General features: G+C 42.6%; 1 protein-coding gene across 2 annotated transcripts in view; it reads right to left on the bottom strand.

Moving 5' to 3' along the window:
* Positions 1–22,865, bottom strand: part of ASAH2 (N-acylsphingosine amidohydrolase 2) — a 101,170-nt gene that overhangs the window by 51,158 nt on the left and 27,147 nt on the right. For both annotated transcript variants that reach the window (XM_030335450.1, XM_030335448.1), the window contains 4 exons: positions 10,732–10,850; positions 7,916–8,047; positions 5,034–5,239; positions 3,233–3,382 (listed from right to left, as the gene is read on the bottom strand). In XM_030335450.1, the coding sequence (XP_030191310.1) occupies positions 3,233–3,382; positions 5,034–5,239; positions 7,916–8,042 (483 nt within the window). In that variant the 5' untranslated portion in view covers positions 8,043–8,047; positions 10,732–10,850. The remainder of the gene's footprint in view (positions 1–3,232; positions 3,383–5,033; positions 5,240–7,915; positions 8,048–10,731; positions 10,851–22,865) is intronic.

Below are 22,865 nucleotides of genomic sequence, written 5' to 3'. Positions count from 1 at the left end.
GTCAAAATAAACCGGCCTCCCAGACCCTCTACGATTATGACCAACATACCTGCTAGGTGTATTTCTAATTACATGCTTACATGGGTCCTAATAGCAGGAAGCCTTGTGCCTGCAAAGGAGGCTACATCCCTCCCTCTGCCACGTTAACCAGTTAAAATTCCTCCCATCCAGATAAAAAGATGTGGTATGCATATGCAATGGAATATTACTCAGCCATCAAAAAGAATGAAATCTTGGGGCACCTGGGTGGCTCAGTCGGCTGAGCATCCGACTTTGGCTCAGGTCATGATCTCACAGTTGATGAGTTCGAGCCCCATGTCGGGGTCTGTGCTGACGGCTTGGAGCCTGGAGCCTGCTTTGGATTCTGTGTCTCCCTCTCTCTCTGCCCCTCCCCTGCTCGTGCTCTGTCTCCGTCTCAGAAATAAACATTAAAAAAACTTTTTTCAATATTCAAAAAAAAAAGAACGAAATCTTGCCATCTGCACCAACATAGATGGATCTAGAGAGTGTTAGGCTAAGAGAAGTCAGTCAGAGGAAGATAGATACCATACGACCTCACTCATCTGTGGAATTTAAGAGACAAAACAAATGAACAAAGGGAAGAAGAGAGACAAACCAAACCACAGACCCTAGCTATAGAGAATGAACAGAGGGTTACGAGAGAAGGGATGGGTGAAACAGGTGAAGGGGACTAAGAACTCACTTGACTTGATGAGCACTCAGTAATTGTTGAATGACTGTACACCCGAAATATAACTCTACCGTTAACTATACTGGAATTAAAATAAACTAAAATTTTGTCCATTCAAATGTCACATCCACTGTGAAATTTTCCCCTACGTTCCATTTTCGGATTCCCCTTGTGGTGGTTTTAAATCACTGTGTGCCCACAAGTTCCTCTCTCCTCCTCCCGGTAAGAAGGGAGGTTCTGCTGTCCTGTCCCTGGGTGTGAAATGTACCTGGTACCTTGCTTCCAATGGACAGAATATGCTGGAAGCTCAACTCCTGAGCACAACTGTGGCCTCTTCACTTCTCCTTCTCTCGAGTCACTCACTTTGGGGGAAGCAACAGTTCTGGGCCGCAAGGATCTGGAAAGTGGGAAACTGAGGTCTTCTATCAGCAGCCACACAAGTGAGTCATCTTGGAAGTGGTTCAATCAGGCCTTCCAATGACTGTGGCCCTTGCCAACACCTTGATTTCAAGATATCCTAAGCCAGAACCACCTAGTTAAGCCAGTTCTGATTTCCTGATCAACACAATGTATGAGATGATGTTTATTATTTTTTTAACTTGCTTTATTTTTTATTTTCCTAAATTCACATCCAAGTTAGTTAGCATCGAGGGCAACAATGATTTCAGGAGGAGATTCCTTAGTGCCCCTTCCCCATTTAGCGCATCCCCCCTCCCACACCCCCTCCAGTAACCCTCTGTTTGTTCTCCATGTTTATGAGTCTCTTCTGTTTTGTCCCCCTCCCTGTTTTTATATTATTTTTGTTTCCCCTCCCCTATTATTATTTTTAGTGTTTATTTATTTTTGAGAGAGACAGAGCATGCAAGTGGAGGAAGGAGGGGCAGAGAGAAAGGGAGACAGAGGACCCAAAGGGGGCTCTACGCTGAGAGCTGAGAGCCCAATGTGGGGCTCAAACTCACAAACCATGAGATCATGACCTGAGCTGGAGTCAGATGCTTAACCAACTGAGCCACCCAGAATCCCCTAGATGATGTTTATTGTTTTAAACCACCATATTCCGGAGCTATTTGTTATTCAGTAGATTACACACCACTGAACTTTACTCCAGTGAACTATAGTTCATGTGTTTTTCTATTACACTCCCTTCCTCCTATCCCCAACTGGGCAGTGAGCTCATAGGGAACGTGCATTATGACTCCTTTGACTATGTACCCTCTGAAATTGCCAGCAAAGTGCCACGCAAAAAGCAGGTGGTCAATGCATTTTTCCCTGCAAGATAATAGAATAATGTCACTTTTAAGAATATGGGATCTGACATCAGGCATCTGTGTGTTCAGAACCCGGCTGTCCCACTTGCTGACTGTGTGAAATTGAAAGAGCTACTTGCCTTCTCTAAGACTCTATTACCTTATCCATAAAGTGGAGAGAACAACAGACCCCCTGCATAGTTTTGTTGTAAGCGTAGGAGTGGGGAAAACATGTAATCTTGCTTCCTGAGCGTCTGTAGATGGGGGAGGATCCCACCACATTCCCCAAGAAAGAGTGACACTGGAGAAATATTTGAGGGCCTCCCTCATCTCTCTCACTGGCTCCTTCACACAGCAGGAGTAACAGCGTTTAACAGATGAGGCTGATAGAACATGACAACGAATAGTGGGCATTTGATTGTCACTGTCCTGGACAGTCCAGACCCTCATCTCCCTTACCTTCGTGAAGGTGCGAGCAAACGTTAAGGGAGCACATTCTCTTCCTGTGACCCGATCCCATGCAGAAGATATAACTGGGTCAGGGCCAAGAATCTGGCTTAGAAAGGCAGACATGAAAGTCCAAGCCCATCACCCTATGTCTCCCTCTCCTTCTGTGCATCTTACGGTTGCCTGCCCAGGACCCACAGGCACCTTTCTGCTAAGCTCAACCTTTCCCACGGTGGGGTGACATGGTCTCAATTCAGGTAAAAATCACAGAAGAGCCTGCCATAGTCTACAATAGCACTTAAAGGGTGAGAGCGCTAACATTGTATTTTTTTTTATTTTATTATGGAAATTTTCAAACACGTACAAAAATAATCTGAAGAGCATAATGAGACCCCCATCTACCTCTCACCCAGCTTCAGACATTTATGGCCAATCTCATTTCAGTGTCACGTTTTCATTCTCATTTGGCTCCTTGCATCTATTCTCAGTCGTATAAAAACTCGAGGGAAGGGTTAGTGATTAGTTGGCGCTCTCAGGATTCTAATTAGGAGGATTAAATAAGAGAATGTATGTGAAGATCACCCAGAACACAATAAAATTTCAAAACACATTAACGTTAATAATGACAGTGAGTCATCAGCAGAATTGAAAGCAAGTTTTGACCAAGATGGCGCAGACTGAAATTATTTGTGGGATAATTGTCTGCTGGATTGTCGAGAGTTAATAACGTGGAGGGCAGTAGAATCTCACCGGATAAGAAGCCAGGAGGGCTTTGTTACTTTCAAGGTCACCCACAGACTTCTCTTTTAAATCACATGTCATTTCTTTTGTCACCTCAATCACTTACCTCTAGCCTGAGTCGTTGGGATACCATGCCTATGTCGATGCTGACAAACGCCACTCGATTAGACCCATCTGGTTCCGCCATGATGAAAGCACGGCTGTACAGTCTGGTGAGGATGCCCCGTGCATTCTGGCCAGTTTTGCTGTAGCCCATCTAGAAGGAAGAGAAAGTCAGGGCCCCTCTGCCTCACTGCCCTGCCACGAGAACCAAGCACAACCACACAAAAAGAGACCACGTAGGAAAGAAAAACACAATCCACAGGACACTGTGGCTCTGAGTGAGATGATAACGTGTGTTTTCAAGAATAAAGCCAACATCATAAGAGAAGCTTTACTCTTCTGTTACAAAAATGCAAAGGCAAAGTAGTTATCTGTTTGGCAGAAGCCATCCATAGGCCCACAGGCAAGGAAGGGGTTGGCATGGCTTGGGAATTCCGTTACCACACCGGAGACCTTTCAGGGTTTTCTGTTCTCTTCTCCTGCCTGAGATATTACAGAAGGAAATAGTTCCCCTACCATCATCCCATATACCCAGGCGCGTCTAAAGACTGAAGGTTCCCTCACTTTGGTTGTTTGGTGTATGATGTTCTTTTCTTTCTTTTTTTTTTTTTTTTTCAGAAGAAAATGGTTTCTTTATGATTCAATAATCTCTTTATTTTTTAGTTTATTTATTCTGAGAGAGAGAAAGAGAGAGAGAGAGAGTGTGTGTGCACAAGTGGGGGAGGGGCAGACAGATACAGGGAGAGAATCCCAAGCAGGCTCTGCATGTCATCGCAGAGCACACAGGGCTCGATCTCACAAACCACGAGATCATGACCTGAGCTGAAACCAGGAGTCAGACATTGAACTGACTGAGCCACCCAGGCACCCCAATGATCTTTTTCTGAGGGTACCACCCCCTGGATTTTACCTTGGTGACCATTCCTCAGCCAAGTCAGACAAAATCCACCTATCTCCCACCCCCCCTTCACACCATGTCATAAGACCCACCCGTAAAGTTATATCCTGGTCTTCAGAATGCTCTCTCTATCGCTCACTTTACCCCTCATAGGAATGTTCATTCAGGGTTCTCATTCCAGAGCCACTTTTCAGAATAGACATCAGGGAACAATTCCTAGAATCAAGGGTTATTTGGTAGGAGGGAGAAAATCTCATCAGACAACTTCACGTTCTAGCTTCCTAGAAAAAGGTTGATATGAGTGAATACATCCACCATCACAGCCAAGAGGTTGCAGACCAGCAGCCAATGGGCCACACCTGACCCACAGAAGCATTTCACTTGGCTTGCGTGGTGTTGGCCGACACTAGGTTTCCAGTTTTGACTAGAGTTGCCTGTATTTTCCCACAGACAGACTTAGATCCTCAGGTGTTCAATTCAGAAATTTTCCAGCTTCTCTTGAACAAACTGTAGGATAGGGCAGCCCTCCATGGTAACAATTGCTAAAGCCATGAACTTTCTAGTTGTCCCATAATCCCTACCACTTCCTTGAGGGTTCGCTAGACTCTTATCAGCTCACAGAGAGGCCTGCTTCCATCACTTATGGTACCGGCCCGTCCCTGGTGGTACAAGAGTTTGACAGCAGTTCCATTCATAAAAAAGTGGCCAACTGACTTTATAAAGGAATTGTGGTTGAACGCATGGCCCCTCTGCTCTCTATGGCACGATATTCACAGTGTTAGACAGCAGTGAAGTCAATGAAAAAGGAGGAAGACAATGATGTAATCATAAGGAATCAGTGTAGGGTGCAAGTGGCAAAAGTAAAGTACTTGTTTCATTCTCCTTGAGGAGCCCATGATTTGCCTACCAAACTGATATCTGCTACTTGTCCTGTGCAGTCAGCTCGCCCAACACCAATATGGTAGCCACTGAAGTTCTGAAATAGAGGAGGCTCTGGGGTGGTGGTCACCGGAGGTCCCTGGGTGGCTGTGGAGCCATGTGTGAGCGTCGAGCCTTGAGTGGCCGTGGAGCCCGGCGTGGTTGGGGGGCTCTGGGTGACCGGAACGCCTGAATCTAAAAGCAGAACATTTAAGAAACAACAGTTCAGTCCACTTATCTGTGGGCATCAATTAGAATACAGAGGTTCAGGTTCCCATGGAAAAATCTTTATATACTGTCTTATATTTAAAATAAACAGAAAGAAACCTCTCAGGAACTTGTTGTATACAACAACCCTAAGGAGGATCTTTCTGGTAAGCTGGAGATGTGTCATCCTAACAATCAAGGCCTGTGTCAAATGTCCATCCGCTTCTCATCACAAGCTGTTCCTTGTCAAACTCATGGCCCTTCACTCACTCCTGATGGACTTTTCCAGCCACACAAAGCAGGCGCCAGGTTCCTCAGGGGCCAGCCTCTGGGGATTTGTCTCCACGGCTCTCTCCATCCGGAGACCCCCACTCCTCTCTGTTCCACCAACCGAGCCCCAAGACTCCCTTCAAGTTGGTTCATTTCCATCACACCCAGAGGCAGCTCAACCCTCCTGGCAGGAGGCCGCCCCCCTGTTGTCTCTACTCTGCACCCACAACCTTCTCAAGCCTTCTATTTGGAATACAGATGAGATCACTGCACGTTCAACATAGTTGCACCTTATTGTAATCATATCACCATCTATGTACGTGCCTGTACACACATGTGTCCACACACACACATACGTGAATATCAAGGGAAACAGAATGGCAGAAAGACTACAAGAGCAGGTACCAGAAACAAACAACCTGGGTTTAAAAACTGATTCTACCACATACTAGCTGAACATACTAGCTGAAATCGCTTACCTGTTCTACCTCAATGTTTCTCATCTAGAAAAGAGAGGCAGTCCTAATACGCTAACTTCCTAGGGTTGTTTTGAACAATAGATATGTTAACACATATCAAAAATTTCGAATAATGGCCAGAATATAGCTTTGGTTCTACTTACCTATTGAGATATCTTACACATGCATGTTGTTTGTTTGTTTCCACCCCAGACAACAGCCAGGGTGGCCAAGGCAACGGAGGTCACTGTCACAGGCCTTAGTGCTCAGAAAAGTACTTGGTGAAGAGATTGGCTGCTGACGTCCCTGGGATCCTAGAATTTAGGGGCTCAGGAGAAGCTAGAGATCATCTAGTCTGATCTCCTTTGCTTTACATATAAGAATCCTGAAGCCCAGAGAAGTGATGTAACCACAATGTCATGGAGAACACGGGATGAATCAGGTGTAGACACCAGATCCTCCAACTAAGGATCTAATGTTCTTTCATCCATATTCAACATGGAGTTAGAATCCACATTTTCTCAATACCAAGTCCATGTTTTCCACAAGACATCAAGTATTGCAAGGAAGGAGGCAGTCACTTTTGCCTTATTGATACTAACATAGGAATGGGGTATCACCCAAAGCCAAACCAGGTCCCATGGCCAAGGGCAATTTCCTTATGACCTCAGAGTCTCAAGTTCTACATCCAGAAAGCGGTACTAAGACTAGCACCTACCTTTATAGAAGATTCATGAGAATTAAGTGGGAAAAGGATGTAGACTCCTGACCACAGTGCTTGACACAAAGCGACCGTACAATAAACAGCCGCTCCTACTATGAGAATAGTGACCATAATCATTGATCACCTCCGTGAGTCTCAGCCTCTGGATTCTCTAACTTTAAGAGCTAAAACTGAGTAAGTCCTATGGATGCTTTCCTTTCTTGGAGTCCATGCCCCTTCCCTGCACACTGCTGGCATAGAGGATTTCTGTCCCTCTGTGTCTACAGGGAGTTCAAAGTGCAGGCTCATGGTAGACACTACACCAGAAAGAAGAAGAGGCCACAAGAGAGAAAACTAGGCTGAAAAAAATCAGGCTCTTTCTCTGGCCTAAAGCTAGCCCTCCCCTTACTTCGGTCAAAGCATTCAACACCCACCCATCGTTTCTACTCATTTACCAGGTATGCAACCCACCACAAAGGCAGGGCTCCATCAAATGCCCAGGGCCCCAATATTGCCCGCAAATGTAGCCTGCATCGTTTTCAAAAACTAAATTCATTCCCAATATTAAAAAAAAATCAGGAGATGCCTAAATCCTCCAGTTTCCAGCTTCTGCTGCAAACTCTGGAGATCTGAATCCATGAGACACCATTTCAACTAACAGCTCACACTCAGGAGGGGCTGCAGACCCCCTTCACCAGAATCTCACCTCCCCCCACCCCGGCTCCCCTCCCCACCCCACCTCCTTTACAGAACTTGACCGGTCCTCATGAGAATTGGAGTTCAAGGCCCCCTTCTCTAAAGCTCAGCACTACTCGATATTCAGTGGGTCTTTCATTCTGCTTTTGTTCCCAAGAGAAGATGATGCCCAAGAAAAGGCAAAGAGCAAGAGAAGAGGCTTGGGGGGAGGGGGGCCGGGGATGCTCGTACTACTGGGCCTTGAAGAATTCTGAACTGGGCTTAGGTCAGCGGAGAAGTGAGACAAGCCCATGGCAGAGTGCCTGTCAACTGCCTACTTGGGGGCAAAGGTAAGCCTGATAACAATTGCTGTCAATGCAGAAAGTACAATTAATGGACGGGTTCAGTGGCCATCCCGGGCTGCTTACATACCAGTTGAACTGCCCTGTTATTGGCATTATCAGCAGGCACTGTTCCAGGCACTGTTCCTTGTCCCCAGTCATCCAGAAATTTCCCACAGGCTAGGAATAGCATCCAAGGGAGCCCATGACAACTTGCCTTTATGATTTTCAATGGTCCCACTGGTAATAAACAAGAGGCTGAGGAGGGCTACCGTCACAGCAGTCATCATCACGAGGAGGAAAATCAGGAATGCCTCTAGTGTGGAGAGGCTGTGTTTGGCCATGTCTCCTGAGGAAAAGCAGAAATGGAAGAGGCAGAAAATGGCAGAACCACAAACTACAACACATATGCTTTGCGCTGCCCAAGGTTAAGATGTCTTAGCTCTTCTAGAATGGACTATACACCAGGGAGGACAAGTACAGAGCATACCTATCACATCCGGGGCCATGGCAGACAAGACCAAGCAATTACAGCACTCTTTGATAAGCTCAGATGTGGTTTCCAAACACTTCCTGGAACAGCGCTCGTTCTAGAGAACCACCCATCATTTGGCATTGGCAATGAAGCTAAAAATCTATTTGTATTCCTTGGCTGTATCATACAGCTTTCATTTATGGTGATGAAGCCATCTGCACACGGGCCTAGGTTGGAACACATCTGTCAACAGGGCTGACTGCTCTTGTGAGAAGGCTGGCTGCAGTTAGGGCTGTCCCCTGTGGTCATGGCCTTGGGAAAACTACCTTGTCTACAAGGAGGTGAAACACATAACTTTGGCCTTGCAACTCCATTTGCTAACTTTCAATTCCTACTTGGTGAGAAACCAACACGGAAGACCATCTCTGGTCTCAAGCCAGACATCAGGAAAATCTCCCTCTCTGTCATCAAAAGGATCTCACACATCTTGCAAACCTGTTGAAGGATGGGGACAAAGATAATGCTCTTGTGTTCTACCATAGCAGGAAATGACCTTACAGATGCCTGAAGATATTTTAGGAGTAGGATTCATTGTTACTCAGCAAGGCTATAGAAGCTAAAAGTCCATATCAGGTAGCGGGAGAAAGTATAATATGGTGGATAAAAATTGGATTCTGCCTTCTAACTCCAGAGTCCAAAGCTCATTTCTGCCACTTACTGGACGACCTTGGGGAATCCTCCCCAACACTGAGCCTCAGTTTCTCTGTAAATAAGGATGTGATGATGACGATAATTTTAGTACCCATCTTATAGAGTTCTTATAAAAAGGAGATGGTGCAGTAATAATTCGTTCGTCCCATAGACTGCAATAGGTGTTTATGGTGTTTGCATTTATCATTAGGTCCCAAAATAGCAAAGACTCTGCTCCTCACTGTCCTCAAGGGGAATTTATATGAAGCTAGTGTTAAAAAATTATTGGAATCACACATACAAACTTTGGAACCCGTTTTCTTAACCCATACTTCAGGAAGCCTGAGCAATGAGACGGGATTAGAGTCCAGGACTTGCTCCCACAATGGGTAATATGCAGCCATATTAAGATGCTATTACCCCCCAAGAGTTGTAAATTGGCAACAAATGGGTGGGCTTAGCACGCCCCAAATTTCAGTTTCAGTTTGATTTAGTTGACAAGATGGAGGAGCTTACAGTCCATCTGGAAGAGAGTCCACAGTTACAAATCTAAACCTTCAGGTTTTCTCTCACGTTTCATAAACCATGGTAACACTGAGCCAGAAGCTTGGTAAAACCAAGTAGTTACTGTGACCTTTAGATAGATACAGCATGCCTTCTCCAGCCTACCACAACCTCTTCCCAGTGGATCTTTTCCATCTAAGTTACTACCTGGTCTTTGTAGTTATTTTATTGAGCAATCCCTGGACTAGAGTTTAAAAAGCAGTCTAACATCAAATACTTCAGAAGTAGGGCTGAACTGGAAGTGGACAAAGAGACTTGAACATCTTCCCAAATCTCTTGGTTATTAGCAGGCTTTCCTCAACCACTTATCACCACTGTCATCACCTTCACCACCACCGTTAGGGACAATTTCAAATGTAGGGCAACACAAATGAGTTCCGATCTTGGTCCCAACATTCACTGGCCAGTCCCCAGGAGTCAGGAGACACCTCTAAAATATGCCTCTGAAACTCTGATGATCCAAATAAGTTTACTGGTCTTTAGGTGCTGTTTCAGTGGCCAACCTCAAGCCCAGTATACCCAGTTCTTTCTCAAAGCTTTGGTTTCATTAGGCTTCCTGCCAGCTGGGATTGCAGGACTGACAGGGCAACTAAACATGGCTGACCGACAGGGGGATCTCCCAACTCGAGTGTCTACACGCGCGCTGCAGATGTAAACGTGGCCACGTGCTAGGAGCCTGTGCAACAAGTAGACATGGTTCAAAAGAACACTTTTTTCTTTTTTTCTTGTTTTATTGGGCTGAAGTGATCACCACCACCAGCCTTTTACACAAGTCCACAATGGCACTTGATTTAACACTAAAGTTTGCACCGCCTACTCGGATTTCAATGATGTACCTCCCTGGGTCTCACCACCCTGTTGCCAGAATTAATGCCAACTTTTAATGTTCTTTTTTAACCAGTGAGCACTATTTATCTTTCCTTGATGACCCCAAATCTGAAGGCAAATGTGAAAGAAAGCAAATGCCTCGTCTGCCTTCAGAATGCAAATGGACCACGGATTGCTGAGCCAGTGGTTGTAACTTAAAAGATTTGGCATTTCCCACTGGTTCTCACTTGATCCAGTGCAATTCTGCAAGCTCGGTGATGAGGCTTTATGACAACAGTGAGCCCCTCGGCACATCTTTACCACGTTGAGGTCTCTGTTTTACAAGACTGTGGAAGGAAAAGGTAATGACTTGGCAAAATGGGTTTCCCAAAGCTAAGGAAATGGAGTGGAGCTTTTAGGATTTCATCAAGATCTCTAAGACAAGGGGATGATTCAAGATCCCTCTCTCTCCCTCCAAGAAAACAGAACTTTCTTACCTGATTCAACCTGTCAAAAGAAATTCCACATCCCAGCAAAGCAAATGACAGCCCAGAATCTCGTTCCTTTCCCCTTGCACGTTGCTCAGCCCAGAGTTCTCAGCACGTTCTGAAACATACTGAAGAAAGAGGTTCCCAGTCATGCCCAGGAGAGTTAGGGTTCTCATTAGCATACCTTTGTGGGCTTGGTGCAGGATGAGATTAAAGGGTATTGATAACAGGAGCCTTATCTGCCTCCCCTGGGACAACCTGATACTGAGACAGAAGTTGCAAAGGATCCGGAGGACTGAAGGTCACTGATTTCAGCCCTTACACACCTCTCCAGTACAAGTTCTGTGCGAGGTCTACAGCCTGGCTCACCAAAAAGAGTACTTGCTTTACTTACCACTGGTCACTCACCCAGAGACAAGGAGGGAATGATGATGCATGCTGGACATTAGTGTGGGTCATGGGTCCCATTGGGCAGCGTTTACACTGATCTCAGAAGAGAAAAGTGATTTTAACTTTTAGATTCTTGTATACAAAAAGAATGAGGTTTTAGAGGTGCCCGGGTGGATCAGTCAGTTAAGTGTCCAACTCCTGATTCCGGCTCAGGTCATGATCTCACGATTCATGAGTTCGAGTCCTGCATTGGGCTCCGCACTGAGAGTGTGAAACCTGCTTGGGATTCTCTCTCTCTCTCTCTGTCTCTCTCTCTCTCTGCCTTTCCCCTGCTGCTCTGTCTCTCTCAAAATAAATAAATAAACGTAAAAAGAAAAGGATGAGGCTTTAGATGAACTAAGAATGTAAATAATGGACATACAATGCCCATGTGAATAATGTGCAACCATTACCAATGATATAGAAGAAAATAATTTAATGACTTGGAAAAAGTTACTGTATTATTTTAAATTTATAAGACATTATAATCCTGTTTTGTTCATTTTAATTTTTAATTTTTTTATAAACTGTTTTTAATGGTTTATTGTTTATTTTTGAGAAAGAGAGAGAGACAGAGCATGAGCAGGGGAGGGGCAGAGAGAGAGAGAGAGAGACACGGAATCCAAAGCAGGCTCCAGGCTCTGAGCTGTCAGCCCAGAGCCTGATGCGGGGCTCGAACTCACTAGCTGTGAGATCGTGACTTGACCCGAAGTCGGATGCTCCGACCGACTGAGCTGCCCAGGCACCCCTGTAATCCTGTTTTTCAAACATTATTTATCTATTTGTGGTAGCGAAGACTGTAAGAAATCACAGCGAAATGTTAAGAAGTAATTATCTGGTGATAAGACTATGAGTTTTGTTTTCATCTTTTCGATTCTTGGTATTGTCTGTAAGGGGCATGCACATTTTTATATTGGGGAAAACCCTCCTCTTGAAGCAGGTATACTATAGAGCAGCATGAAGGTAAACAATGGCCCACGAGAGACAAAGAGAGGAAGGAATAGAGAAACCCCTATTTCCTTTTTTCCCTGCTAGATCCCAGCTGTCCAGGAAGCAGTTGGAAGAACACATAGGCCACTAAATTCCTTGCAGGGTCAAGAGAGACCAGCCCCTGACATTCCAAAGGAAACATTCAAGATCTAAGGGCCTTCCAACAGGGCATTTCATAATGTCGCTCAGCTAGCTCTCTGCTATAGTGGGGCACGGGTTAGATTATGGTAGTAAATGAGGGTTCCTTTCATGCATTTATATTAGAATTCTTGGTGCCAAGCAGCAGAGGGCAAATCTAGCTAACTTAAGCAGCGGAGGAAGGAGAGAGAAATAAATCCACTCAAAGGCAGAAAATCAGGTGAAGACACAGGCTCTGGAAAGCCAGAGATCAGGGCAGATCCAGGTGGCAGGACGTCCTGAACAATCTTTACAGAGCGTCGCCATCGTGGGAATGCCGACTGGTGCAGCCCCTCTGGAGAACAGTGTGGAGGGTCCTCAAAAAACTAAAAATAGAACTACCCTACGACCCAGCAATTGCACTACTAGGCATTTATCCATGGGATACAGGTATGCTGTTTCGAAGGGACACATGCGCCCCCATGTTTATGGCAGCACTAACCACAATAGCCAAAGTATGGAAAGAGCCCAAATGTCCAACGATGGATGAATGGATAAAGAAAATGTGGTATATATATACAATAGAGTATTACTCGGCAATCAAAAAGAATGACATCTTGCCATTTGCAACTACGTGGATGGAACTGGAAGGTATTACGCTAAGCGAAATTGGTCAGTCAGAGAAAGACAAGTATCATATGATTTTACTCATATGTGGAATTTAAGAAACAAAACAGATGAACATAGGGAAAGGGAAGGAAAAATAAGATAAAAACAGAGAGGGGACAAGTCATAAGAGATTCTGAAATACAGAGAACAAACTGAGGGTTGCTGGAGGGGTGTTGGTGGGGGATGGGCTAGATGGGTGATGGGCATTGAGGAGGGCACCTGTTGAGATGAGCCCTGGGTGTTGTATGTAAGTGATGAATCACTACATTCTGTTCCTGAAATCATTACTATACTATATGCTAACTAACTGGGATTTAAATCAAAGAAAAAAGAAAAGAAATGAAAAACAAATAGACAAGCAATGGACTGAGCACAGCCCCCGTCCTGAGGTCTGGGGCATCGGGGGTGGCTCCCCACAGAACCACATTTCTGCTTCATCTTCGCCTGTCTCTCTTCTTCTTTCCCTGATGTTTAAATGTGGAATTTATCCCAATACTGTAGCAGCTACAGTCAAAATCAATCTAGATAATAAAGATGGTTACGGCAAAAAAAAACCAACCAGCAAAAAAAACAAAACCAGGGCCTCACCATCGAGATGGACGCACTCCGGCTGTCTAGGTCCGTATGTTGCTCTGTTCAGGGCTCAGTTCCTGAGAGACAGCATCTGACTGGCCTGGCTCAGGTCATATACGTGTCCCTTCCCTCACAGAGATAGTTAAACAGATGTCACAACAAGACCATCCCCAAAGAGGGAAGGATAGATCTCCAAAATGAAATCAAGGCAGGTAAAAACAACGGACACCTCCTAGTGACCTGCCATCAGATTCCCTTCTCCCTTGCAGTGGGAGGGCCTCCAGGCTGCACCCACCGTCCCGGCCGGTCCTCTCCCATCACCTCCCTCCCCAAGGAAAGGAGCCCTGCTGTGCTCATTCACACCGAGATTTAGGAGGTGACCCACAGTCTAGTCCAGTAAGATCATTGTAACCAGGGTGTTACATCATGTATCATTTCTCCCAGATGACATTTGAAGACCCATCTCTCAACATGGAGGGGTGAGAATAATCGAGAAGATGCCAAGCACCATGGCAGGGCCAGGGTAGGAGCCATGTTGGGCTGAGGGGACTTGAAGCACCCAAAAAAACAGCCAGACCCCCTGGGGGTGAGGGGAAGATAAAAATCACTGCAAATATTGTAATGTGTACTTCCTATTTATTTCTGTCTGGATGGCCTTTAAATAAACCCTCTTTGCAAGGATATGCCCCATGCTAATCATCTCATCCTTTTCCATCCTTTGATTCTTGGGATAATTGAAGAATAAATTACTTTTTGAAAACATATGTTATTTCATAGAACATCCAGATTGTGGTCTCTAAATACTGTTTCTTGCTTAAGACAAAACAAAACAAACAAATAAAACAAAACAAGATGAAAACAAAAACAAAAAAGCAATCCTTGAAGAAATGGCTGGTTCTAGGTCTGGGGCAAGAAATACACAAATGAAACCTGCAACACGTTTTCATTCCTAGGTCTGTTCAGGGCTCAATTCCTGAGAGACAGCATCTGACTGGCCTGGCTCAGGTCATATATATGTGTCCCTTCCCTCATGGAGATAGTTAAACAGATGTCACAACAAGACCATCAAGGAAGTCAAGGAATCAAGGAAGTCAAGGAAGTCAAGATGATGAGCAAGACGATCAGAATTGTGTCAAAAAGAACTAGAGTTTCGCTCTCAAATGCATCAATCTGGACATCAATTTTTTAAAAAGATAATTGCAGAAGATTGAAGCAAATCAAATTTGCCTAGATCCATGATGTCATAATGATGCTTAAAAAAAAAAAAACCCAAACCTCATTGACTACCTTTAAAAGATGCTGCATTTAAAATAACAAATTCCAGGGTCACCTCGGTGGCTCAGTCAGTTAAGCATCCAACTTCGGCTCAGGTCATGATCTCCTGGTTCGTGAGTTCAAGCCCCACGTCGGGCTCTGTGCTGACAGCTCAGAACCTGGAGCCTGCTTTGGATTCTCTGTCTCCCTCGCTCTCTGCCCCTCCCCTGCTCGTGCTCTGTCTCTCAAAAATAAATAAACGTTAAAAAAATTTTTTTAACAAAATAAAATAATGAATTCCAATTTGTTTTTCTGAAAACTGGAAAGGAAAAAGGGAGGGAGGTCTAGAAATCAAGAATGTACTCTGCTCTTCCTATATAGAGGTATCTTGGGAAAGCCAAATCGTTGATGAGTTTCTCACACTTGAAGAATCCGAGCCAATGAACGAGGAAGGAATGACACACCAAGAATCTAAATGCTTTGCAGACCCCTAGTGAAAGGATGGAACCAGGCAACGATCGCCAACTGGATGCTGATTTAAGTCACCAAAGAGAGAGACAAATGACTACCGCAAGCCTCTGAGCGATGCATGCACCCTCACTTCTCAAATACTCTTACCAAAAAGTAACCCTAAACTGGATCCACCTCTAGATCTGAGGGTCTGTTTGTAGAAAATATGAAAGACAAACAACTATCAGAGGACAATGTGGGGATACAGTAAGCACGATCCAGATGGCAAAAGATTGTAGGGCAAATGACCCAGCTTCTTGAACAAAGAAATTGGAAGTGGAGAGAAAGAGAGAGAGGTGGGGAAGCAGAAGAGCAGGGGAGGAGAGCGGCCAAGGCAGGGGAGGGGAGGGGAGCAAAGGAGAAGAAATTGTGGATGAAAAGAGGCTGAAGAGACATGCCCACCAACTTACACTGTAAGACCCAAACCCTCATCATTTAGAACCCACTTCAAACAAACTGGCTTTGAAAACGATGAGACATTTGGGAAGATTTGAACACTGACTAGATATTTGATGATATTAGGGGATTATTATTAAAAATGTTACCGTGATCATGGTATTGTAGTCATACCTTTGTAAACAGTCCTTATCTTTTAGACCTATTCTGAAACAGATTTTTAGAGTTTATTTATTTTTGAGAGAGAAAGAGAGTGAGTGGGGGGAGAGGCAGAGAGAGAGGGAGAGAGAGAATCCCAAGCAGACTCCACACTGTCAGTGCAGAGCCCAACACGGGGCTCTAACCCATGAAACATGAGATCACAACCTGAGCTGAAGTCAAGAGTCAGACGCGTAACCAACTGGGCCACCCATGCATCCCTGAAACAGATTTTTAAAAATATAATAATAATAATAATAATAATAATAATAATAATAATGGAAGTGCAAAAATCAGATGGATGGATGGATGGATGGATGGATGGATGGTTGGATGGTTGGACAGATGGATGGATGGATGGACGGATGGACGGATGGATGGATGAGTCATAGATAAGGACAGGTAGGAGGCTAGATGGATGGGAAATAAGCTTTGCTCTTTAATACGCCAGTGGAGAGAAGAGAAATGGGGGAAGCACTGTGGCAGGCATCGCAGAGGGCTTCACTCAACGCAGCTGGCATGCCAACACCAGACACTCATTTGCCCTGGGTTCCAGATGCAGGTTCATTTCTGCCTTTCAGATGCACTCATGCGAGACTCTGATTCAGCACTGAGCCACTTGAGGAGAGGGGCTCTGTATTGGACACCTGCTTTCCTGGTTTGGACCATGGCAGCCTGACTTTGAGCTGGCAGTGTTGTGGCTTCAGCCACTTCCTTATTCCATGACCACGACCAAAGCAGCCCATCCCTTAGCAGCTCAGGTCTATATTTAAGTTGGAGAGTTTTTGCAGGAAGCTCAACCCCAATTCTCTGTCTTGAGCCTTCGCCAAGATTCGGCAAGTTATCTCTAACCCCTAATAAATGCCTTTCCTCTGGAGTAGATTCTGTTACCTCCAGCTAAGAACGTGTCCAAGCTAAATCTCACAAAAGTGAGCACCATACCTCCCTTTGGAGAATATATGCATTCCAATCATTGAACACTGTGTATGCCAAGCTGCCTCTGGGAACATTTTTTAAGTTCAAAGTGATGAGTAGTCTGACATAATGAATTCTTCATTAGATCAGAAAAAAAATTAGTTTTAAGTACACAGAGCTGCCGTGGTGGTGTCTTACCACTTTACAGGTTTTGCAAAGGAAATTGAAAAATACCTTTGAACCCCAAAGCAGTCCCATTATCAGTTGACTATTTATAGATTTACCTTTCCATATGCCTCAGTTGAATCTTGACCTTAAACCTTAAGTAACAGAAGGGAGGCTCCTTCTGTTCCAAGCCAGAGAGACTGCTTCTTTTTTGTTTTGTTTAATTATTTTTTTAATGTTTATTTTTGAGAGAGAGACAGAGTGAAAGTGGGGGAAGGACAGAGAGAGAGGGGGGACACAGGATCCGAAGCAGGCTCCAGGCTCTGAGCTGTCAGCACAAAGCCCGACGTGGGGCTCAAACTCATGAACCGTGAGATCATGACCTGAGCCGTAGTCACACGCTTAACTGACTGAGCCACCAGGCGTCCCTGGAGAGGCTGCTTCTTAGTAAACATGTTGAGTTTGAGAAGGAGACTAATAGATATACTTCACTACAATGGGAAGCCCAGGTTCCTTCCATGAGGGAGGTCCCAGCTCTGAACAGAGTGGCCGAGCACAAGGGGAAGACGGTATGGTACAGGGTGCACCATGGCTCTCGTCCCCAAGGGGTTCACCATGCCCTTATTTCCAGCAATATCGACAGTCCTGCTTTTCTCACAGGAAAAGGTAGATAACCTCTCCCTCCTTGGGGCTGCAGGATTCGTCTCCCCAAATTTACTGCAGTGGTGTCTTCAATACAAAGGGCAAAAGAGAAAGGCAAAAGATCCAGTATATGGGAAGGACTGGAATTTGGAATCTGAAGATTGAGGCTTTTTGAGCAGTGACCTTAGTCCCTCCCTTTTGTTTTCCTTATTAGAAAAATGGAGGCTGACAGAAACCTACCTAGCTGAAAGGTTCACGTAGACATACATTTTGCTAAGTGCTTTGTTAACTCAGTAGCCTGATGTGAACAAGTTCTTATGTTAATTAGGCTGAATGTAAATGTCCAAGAATGGTAGGTTCTGCGTGTTTAAGCCTTAGAGCACAGTTATTTTCTCGGCATATTCTTCACGGGTGGTTCGAAGGATCTCCCCATTAGTTTGACACACGCAGCCTTGGGAAGAAGGGGAGTCCTTTGCTATTTTCAAAACATCCAGAGGGTTTGAAATTTAGGTAAGATAGGAATTGAAATTGTCCCTATTTTACTACACTTACAAAAACAATGTGGGGCTATACAACCTTTGCAGAGTATTTGGAAATTATTCTCTGATGATTTATCTTTTTCCAAAACCAGGGTGTGAATTTATTGCGTTTGGCAGTGACAAATTTGACCTGTTTGCCATACACGACGATGAAGCCGGATCGGGGGAAAGCAGGCTGCCGTTACATTTATCGTCATTTCAGGGACAAAGTGACAACATCTTTTGATGCAATTCATTCCCTCTACATAAATCTCAGATGCTTAGCATCTCCTGTCCACACGGTGTACCTGTGGAAAAAAACACCACATTGTCCATATTCTAGGGATCCCAGAAGAAGAAGACAGAGAAAGGAGGGAAGAAAACTAATTTGAAGAAATAATGGCTGAAAACTTCCCTAATCTGGAGAAGGAAATCGATATCTAGATCCAGGAAACACAGAGATCCCCCCCCCACCAAAAAAAAAATCAACCCAAGACACAGGGTAAGTAAGATGGCAAAAATGATAAAGAAAAGACTTTAAAAACAGCGAGAGAAAAGAAGACAGTTACATACAAGAGAACTCTCACAATTTTATCAGCAGATTTCTTAGCGCTTTGCAGGCCAGAAGGGAGTGGCAGGATATATTCAAAGTGCTATAAAGGAAAAATGGGCAGCTGAGAATACTCTATCCAGCAAGGCAATCATTCAGAATAGAAGAGATAAAGAGTTCCTAAAAAAAAAAAAAAATGTTTCTCAGACAAACAAAAACTAAGGTTCACGACCACTAAACCATCCCTTTAAGAAATATTACAGAGGACTCATTAAATGGAAAGGAAAGAATATAAGTGAAGGTATGAAAAGTAAAAAAAGAGAAGAGTAAAAATAAGTATTTCTGTAAAATTTAGACAAGGAATACATAAAATAAAAGGAAGCAAAATACAACACCATATACCTAAATCATGAAGAGGACAGGAGTAAAGAATGGGTTCAAACTTAAATGACCATCGACTTAACATAGACTGCTCTGTGCAAATGTTATATATAAACCTAATGGTAATCACAAGTCAAAAAGTACTAACAATATGCAAAGAATAGAGAAAGAAACCAAAATACATTACAAAGAAAGCCAACAAACCCTGAAAGAAAGTGAGAAGGATCAGAGAAAAACTATAGAAACAACCACAAAACAAGTAACAAAATGGTAATAAATACATGTCTATCAATAATTACTTTGAATATAAATGGACTAAAATCTCCAATCAAAAGACATAGGATAGGGGTGCCTGGTTAACCGCCAACTTCGGCTTGGGTCATGGTCTCCCGATTTGTGAGTTCGAGTCTGGCATTGGGCTCTGTGCTGACGGCTCGAAGCCTGGAGCCCACTTCAGATTCTGTGTTTCCCTCCATCTCTGCCCCTCCCCTATTCACGCCCTGTCTCTCTCACTCAAAAATAAATAAAAACATTTAAAAAAATTTTTTTAATATTAAAAAAAACACAGAGTGACAGAATGGATTAAAAAAAAAAAAAAACCCAAGACTCACCTATATGCTGCCTACAAGAGATACATTTCAGACCTAAAGACATCTGCAGATTGAAAGTGAGGGGTTGGAGAATATTTATAATGTGAATGGATATCAAAAGAAAGCTGGAGTGGCAACATTTACATTGGACAAAATAGGCTTTAAAACAAAGACTGTAACAAGAGACAAAGAAGGACAATTTTAATTGGACAATCCAACAAGAAAATATAACAATTATAGGTATTTATATACCCAAACTGGGAGCACCCAAATACATGAACAGTTAATAACAAACATAAAGGAAATAATGAATAATAATACAATAATAGTAGGGGAAGTTAACACCCCACTTATATCAATGAACATATTATCCAAAAAGAAAATCCACAAGGAAATAGTGACTTTGAAGGACAGACTCACTGGAACAGAGGGATTTAACAGATATACTCAGAACATTCCATCTTAAGACAGCAGAATACACATTCCTTTCAAGTTCACACAGAAAATTCTCCAGAATAGGCCACAAAACAAGTCTCGACAAATTAAAAAAGATCGAAATAATACCATGAATTTTTTCTGACCACAATGCTATGAATCTGTAAATCAATCACAAGAAGAAATCTGGAAGGACCACAAATACACAGAGGGTAAATAACATGGCACTAAACAATGAATGGGTCAACCGAAAAATCAAAGAAGAAATACAAAGTTACATGGAAACAATGCCATTGCAAACACAACAGTCCAAAATCTTTGAGATGTAGCAAAAATGGTTCTAATAGGGAAATTGACAGCAATACAGGCCAATCTCAAGAAGCAAGAAAAATCTCAAATAAACAACCTAACATTATACCTAGAAGAGCTAGAGAAAAAAAAAAGAACAAAGGAAACCCCAAACCCACAAAAGGAAGGAAATAATAAAGATAAGAGTAAAAATAAATGATACAGGAACTAAAATGTCAATAGAACAATCAATGAAACCAAGAATTGGTTCTTTGAAAAAATCTATAAAATTAATAAACTTCTAGCCAAACTCATCAAAAAAAAAAGAAGAGAGAAACAGAACCCAAATAAACAAAATCACAAATGAAAGAGGAGAAATAACAACTGACACCACAGAAACACAAAGGATTATAAGAGAATATTATGAAAAATTATATGCCAACAAATTGGATAACTGGAAGAAATGGATAAGTTTCTAGAAACATATAATCTACCAAAACAGAAGCAGGAAGAAATAGAAAATTCAAACAGACTAATTACCAGCAATGGAATTGAATCAGTAATCAAAAAACTCCCAACAAACAAAAGTCTAGGATCAGATGGCTTCACATGCAAATTCTAACCAAACATTTAAAGAAGACTTAATACCAATTCTTCTCAAACTATTCCAAAAAACAGAAAAGGAAAGAAAACTTCCAAACTCATTCTATGAAGCCAGCATTACCCTGATACCAAAACCAGATAAATACATCACAACAAAAGAGAACTACAGGCCAATATCTCTGATGAACACAGATACAAAAATCCTCAACAAGATACTAGTAATAACTGAATCCAACAATACGTTAAAAAAAAAAAATCATACACCACGATCAAGTGGGATTTAGTCCCAGAACGCAAAAGTGGTTCAATATTCACAAACCAGTCAACGTGATATATCACATCAATGAGAGAAATATGACCATTTCAATAGATGCAAAAAAAGCATTTGACAAAGTACAGAATCCATTCAGGATAAAAACCCTCAACAAAGTAGGTCTAGAGGAAACATACCTCAAGACAATAAAGGCCATCTATGAAAAACCCACAGCAAACATCATCTTCAATGGGGAAAAACTGAATGCTTTCTCTCCCAAGGTCAGGAACGAGACAAGGATGTCCACTCTCACCACCTTTATTCAATATAGTACTGGTATTCCTAGCCATAGCAATCAGACAAGAAAAAAAAAGAAAAGGCATCTGAATTGGTAAGGTAGAAGTAAAATTTTCACTGTTTGCAGACGACATGATTCTGTATATAGGAAACCCTAAAGATTCCACTAAAAAACTACTAGAACTGATAAATGAATTCACTAAAGTCATGGGAAATAAAATCAATGTTCAGAAATCTGTTGCATTCCTATATACTAATAATGAAGTAGCCGAAAGAAAAATTAAGAAAACAACCCCATTTACAATGGAAATTATAAAATCCCACTTACAATGGAAAGATATTCCATGCTCATAGATGGAGGAACAAATATTGTTAAAATGTCTATACTACCCAAAGGAATCTACAGATTTAACTCAATCCCTATCAAAATGCCAACAGCATGTCTCACAGAACTAGAACAAACAATCTTAAAATATGTATGGAACCACAAAAGACACCCAAATAGCCAAAGCAATCTTGAAAAACAAAAACAAAAACAAAACTGGAGGAATCATAATTCTAGACTTCAAGTTATATTGTAAAGCTACTACTATACTTCAAGTTATATTACAAAGTTACAAAATTACTACTACAAAGTAGTAATCAAAACAGTGTGGTACTGGGAATAGACACATAGATCAATAGAACAGAATAGGAAATGCAGAAACAAATACACAATTATATGGTCAATATTGAACAAAGGAGGAACAAATATACAATGGGAAGAAGACATTCTCTTAAATAAATGGTGTTAGGAAAACTGGACAGCAACATGCAAAAGAATGAAACTGGACCACTTTCTTTTACCATACACAAAAAACAAACTCAAAATGGATTAAAGACCTAAATGTGAGACCTGAAATCACAAAAATCCTAGAAGAGAGCACAGGCAGTAATTTCTCTGACATCAGCTGTAGCAACATTTTTCTAGATATGTCTCCCAAGGCAAGGGAAATAAAAGCAAAAATAAACTATTGGGACTACATCAAAATAAAAAACTTCCACACAGCAAAGGAAACAATCAACAAAACTAAAAGGCAACCTAAGGAATGGGAGAAGATATTACCCCACGACATATCTGATAAAGGGTTAGTATCTGAAATATATAAACAACTTGTGCAACTCAACACCCAAAAAAACAAATAATCCAATTAAAAATGGGGAGAAAACATGAACAGACATTTCTCCAAAGAAGACATCTGGGTGGCCAACAGACACATGAAAAGACGCTTAATATCACTGATCATCAGGGAAATGCAAATCAAAACTATGATTAGAGATAAGCTAGCACCTCACACCTGTCATAATGGATAAAAGCAAAAACACAAGAA

The sequence above is a fragment of the Lynx canadensis genome, chromosome D2 (genome assembly GCF_007474595.2).
Source record: "Lynx canadensis isolate LIC74 chromosome D2, mLynCan4.pri.v2, whole genome shotgun sequence".
In the NCBI taxonomy this organism is placed as follows: Eukaryota; Metazoa; Chordata; class Mammalia; order Carnivora; family Felidae; genus Lynx; species Lynx canadensis.
Note: the sequence above shows the minus strand (reverse complement) of the source record. Positions and strands in the feature narration are given on the sequence as shown.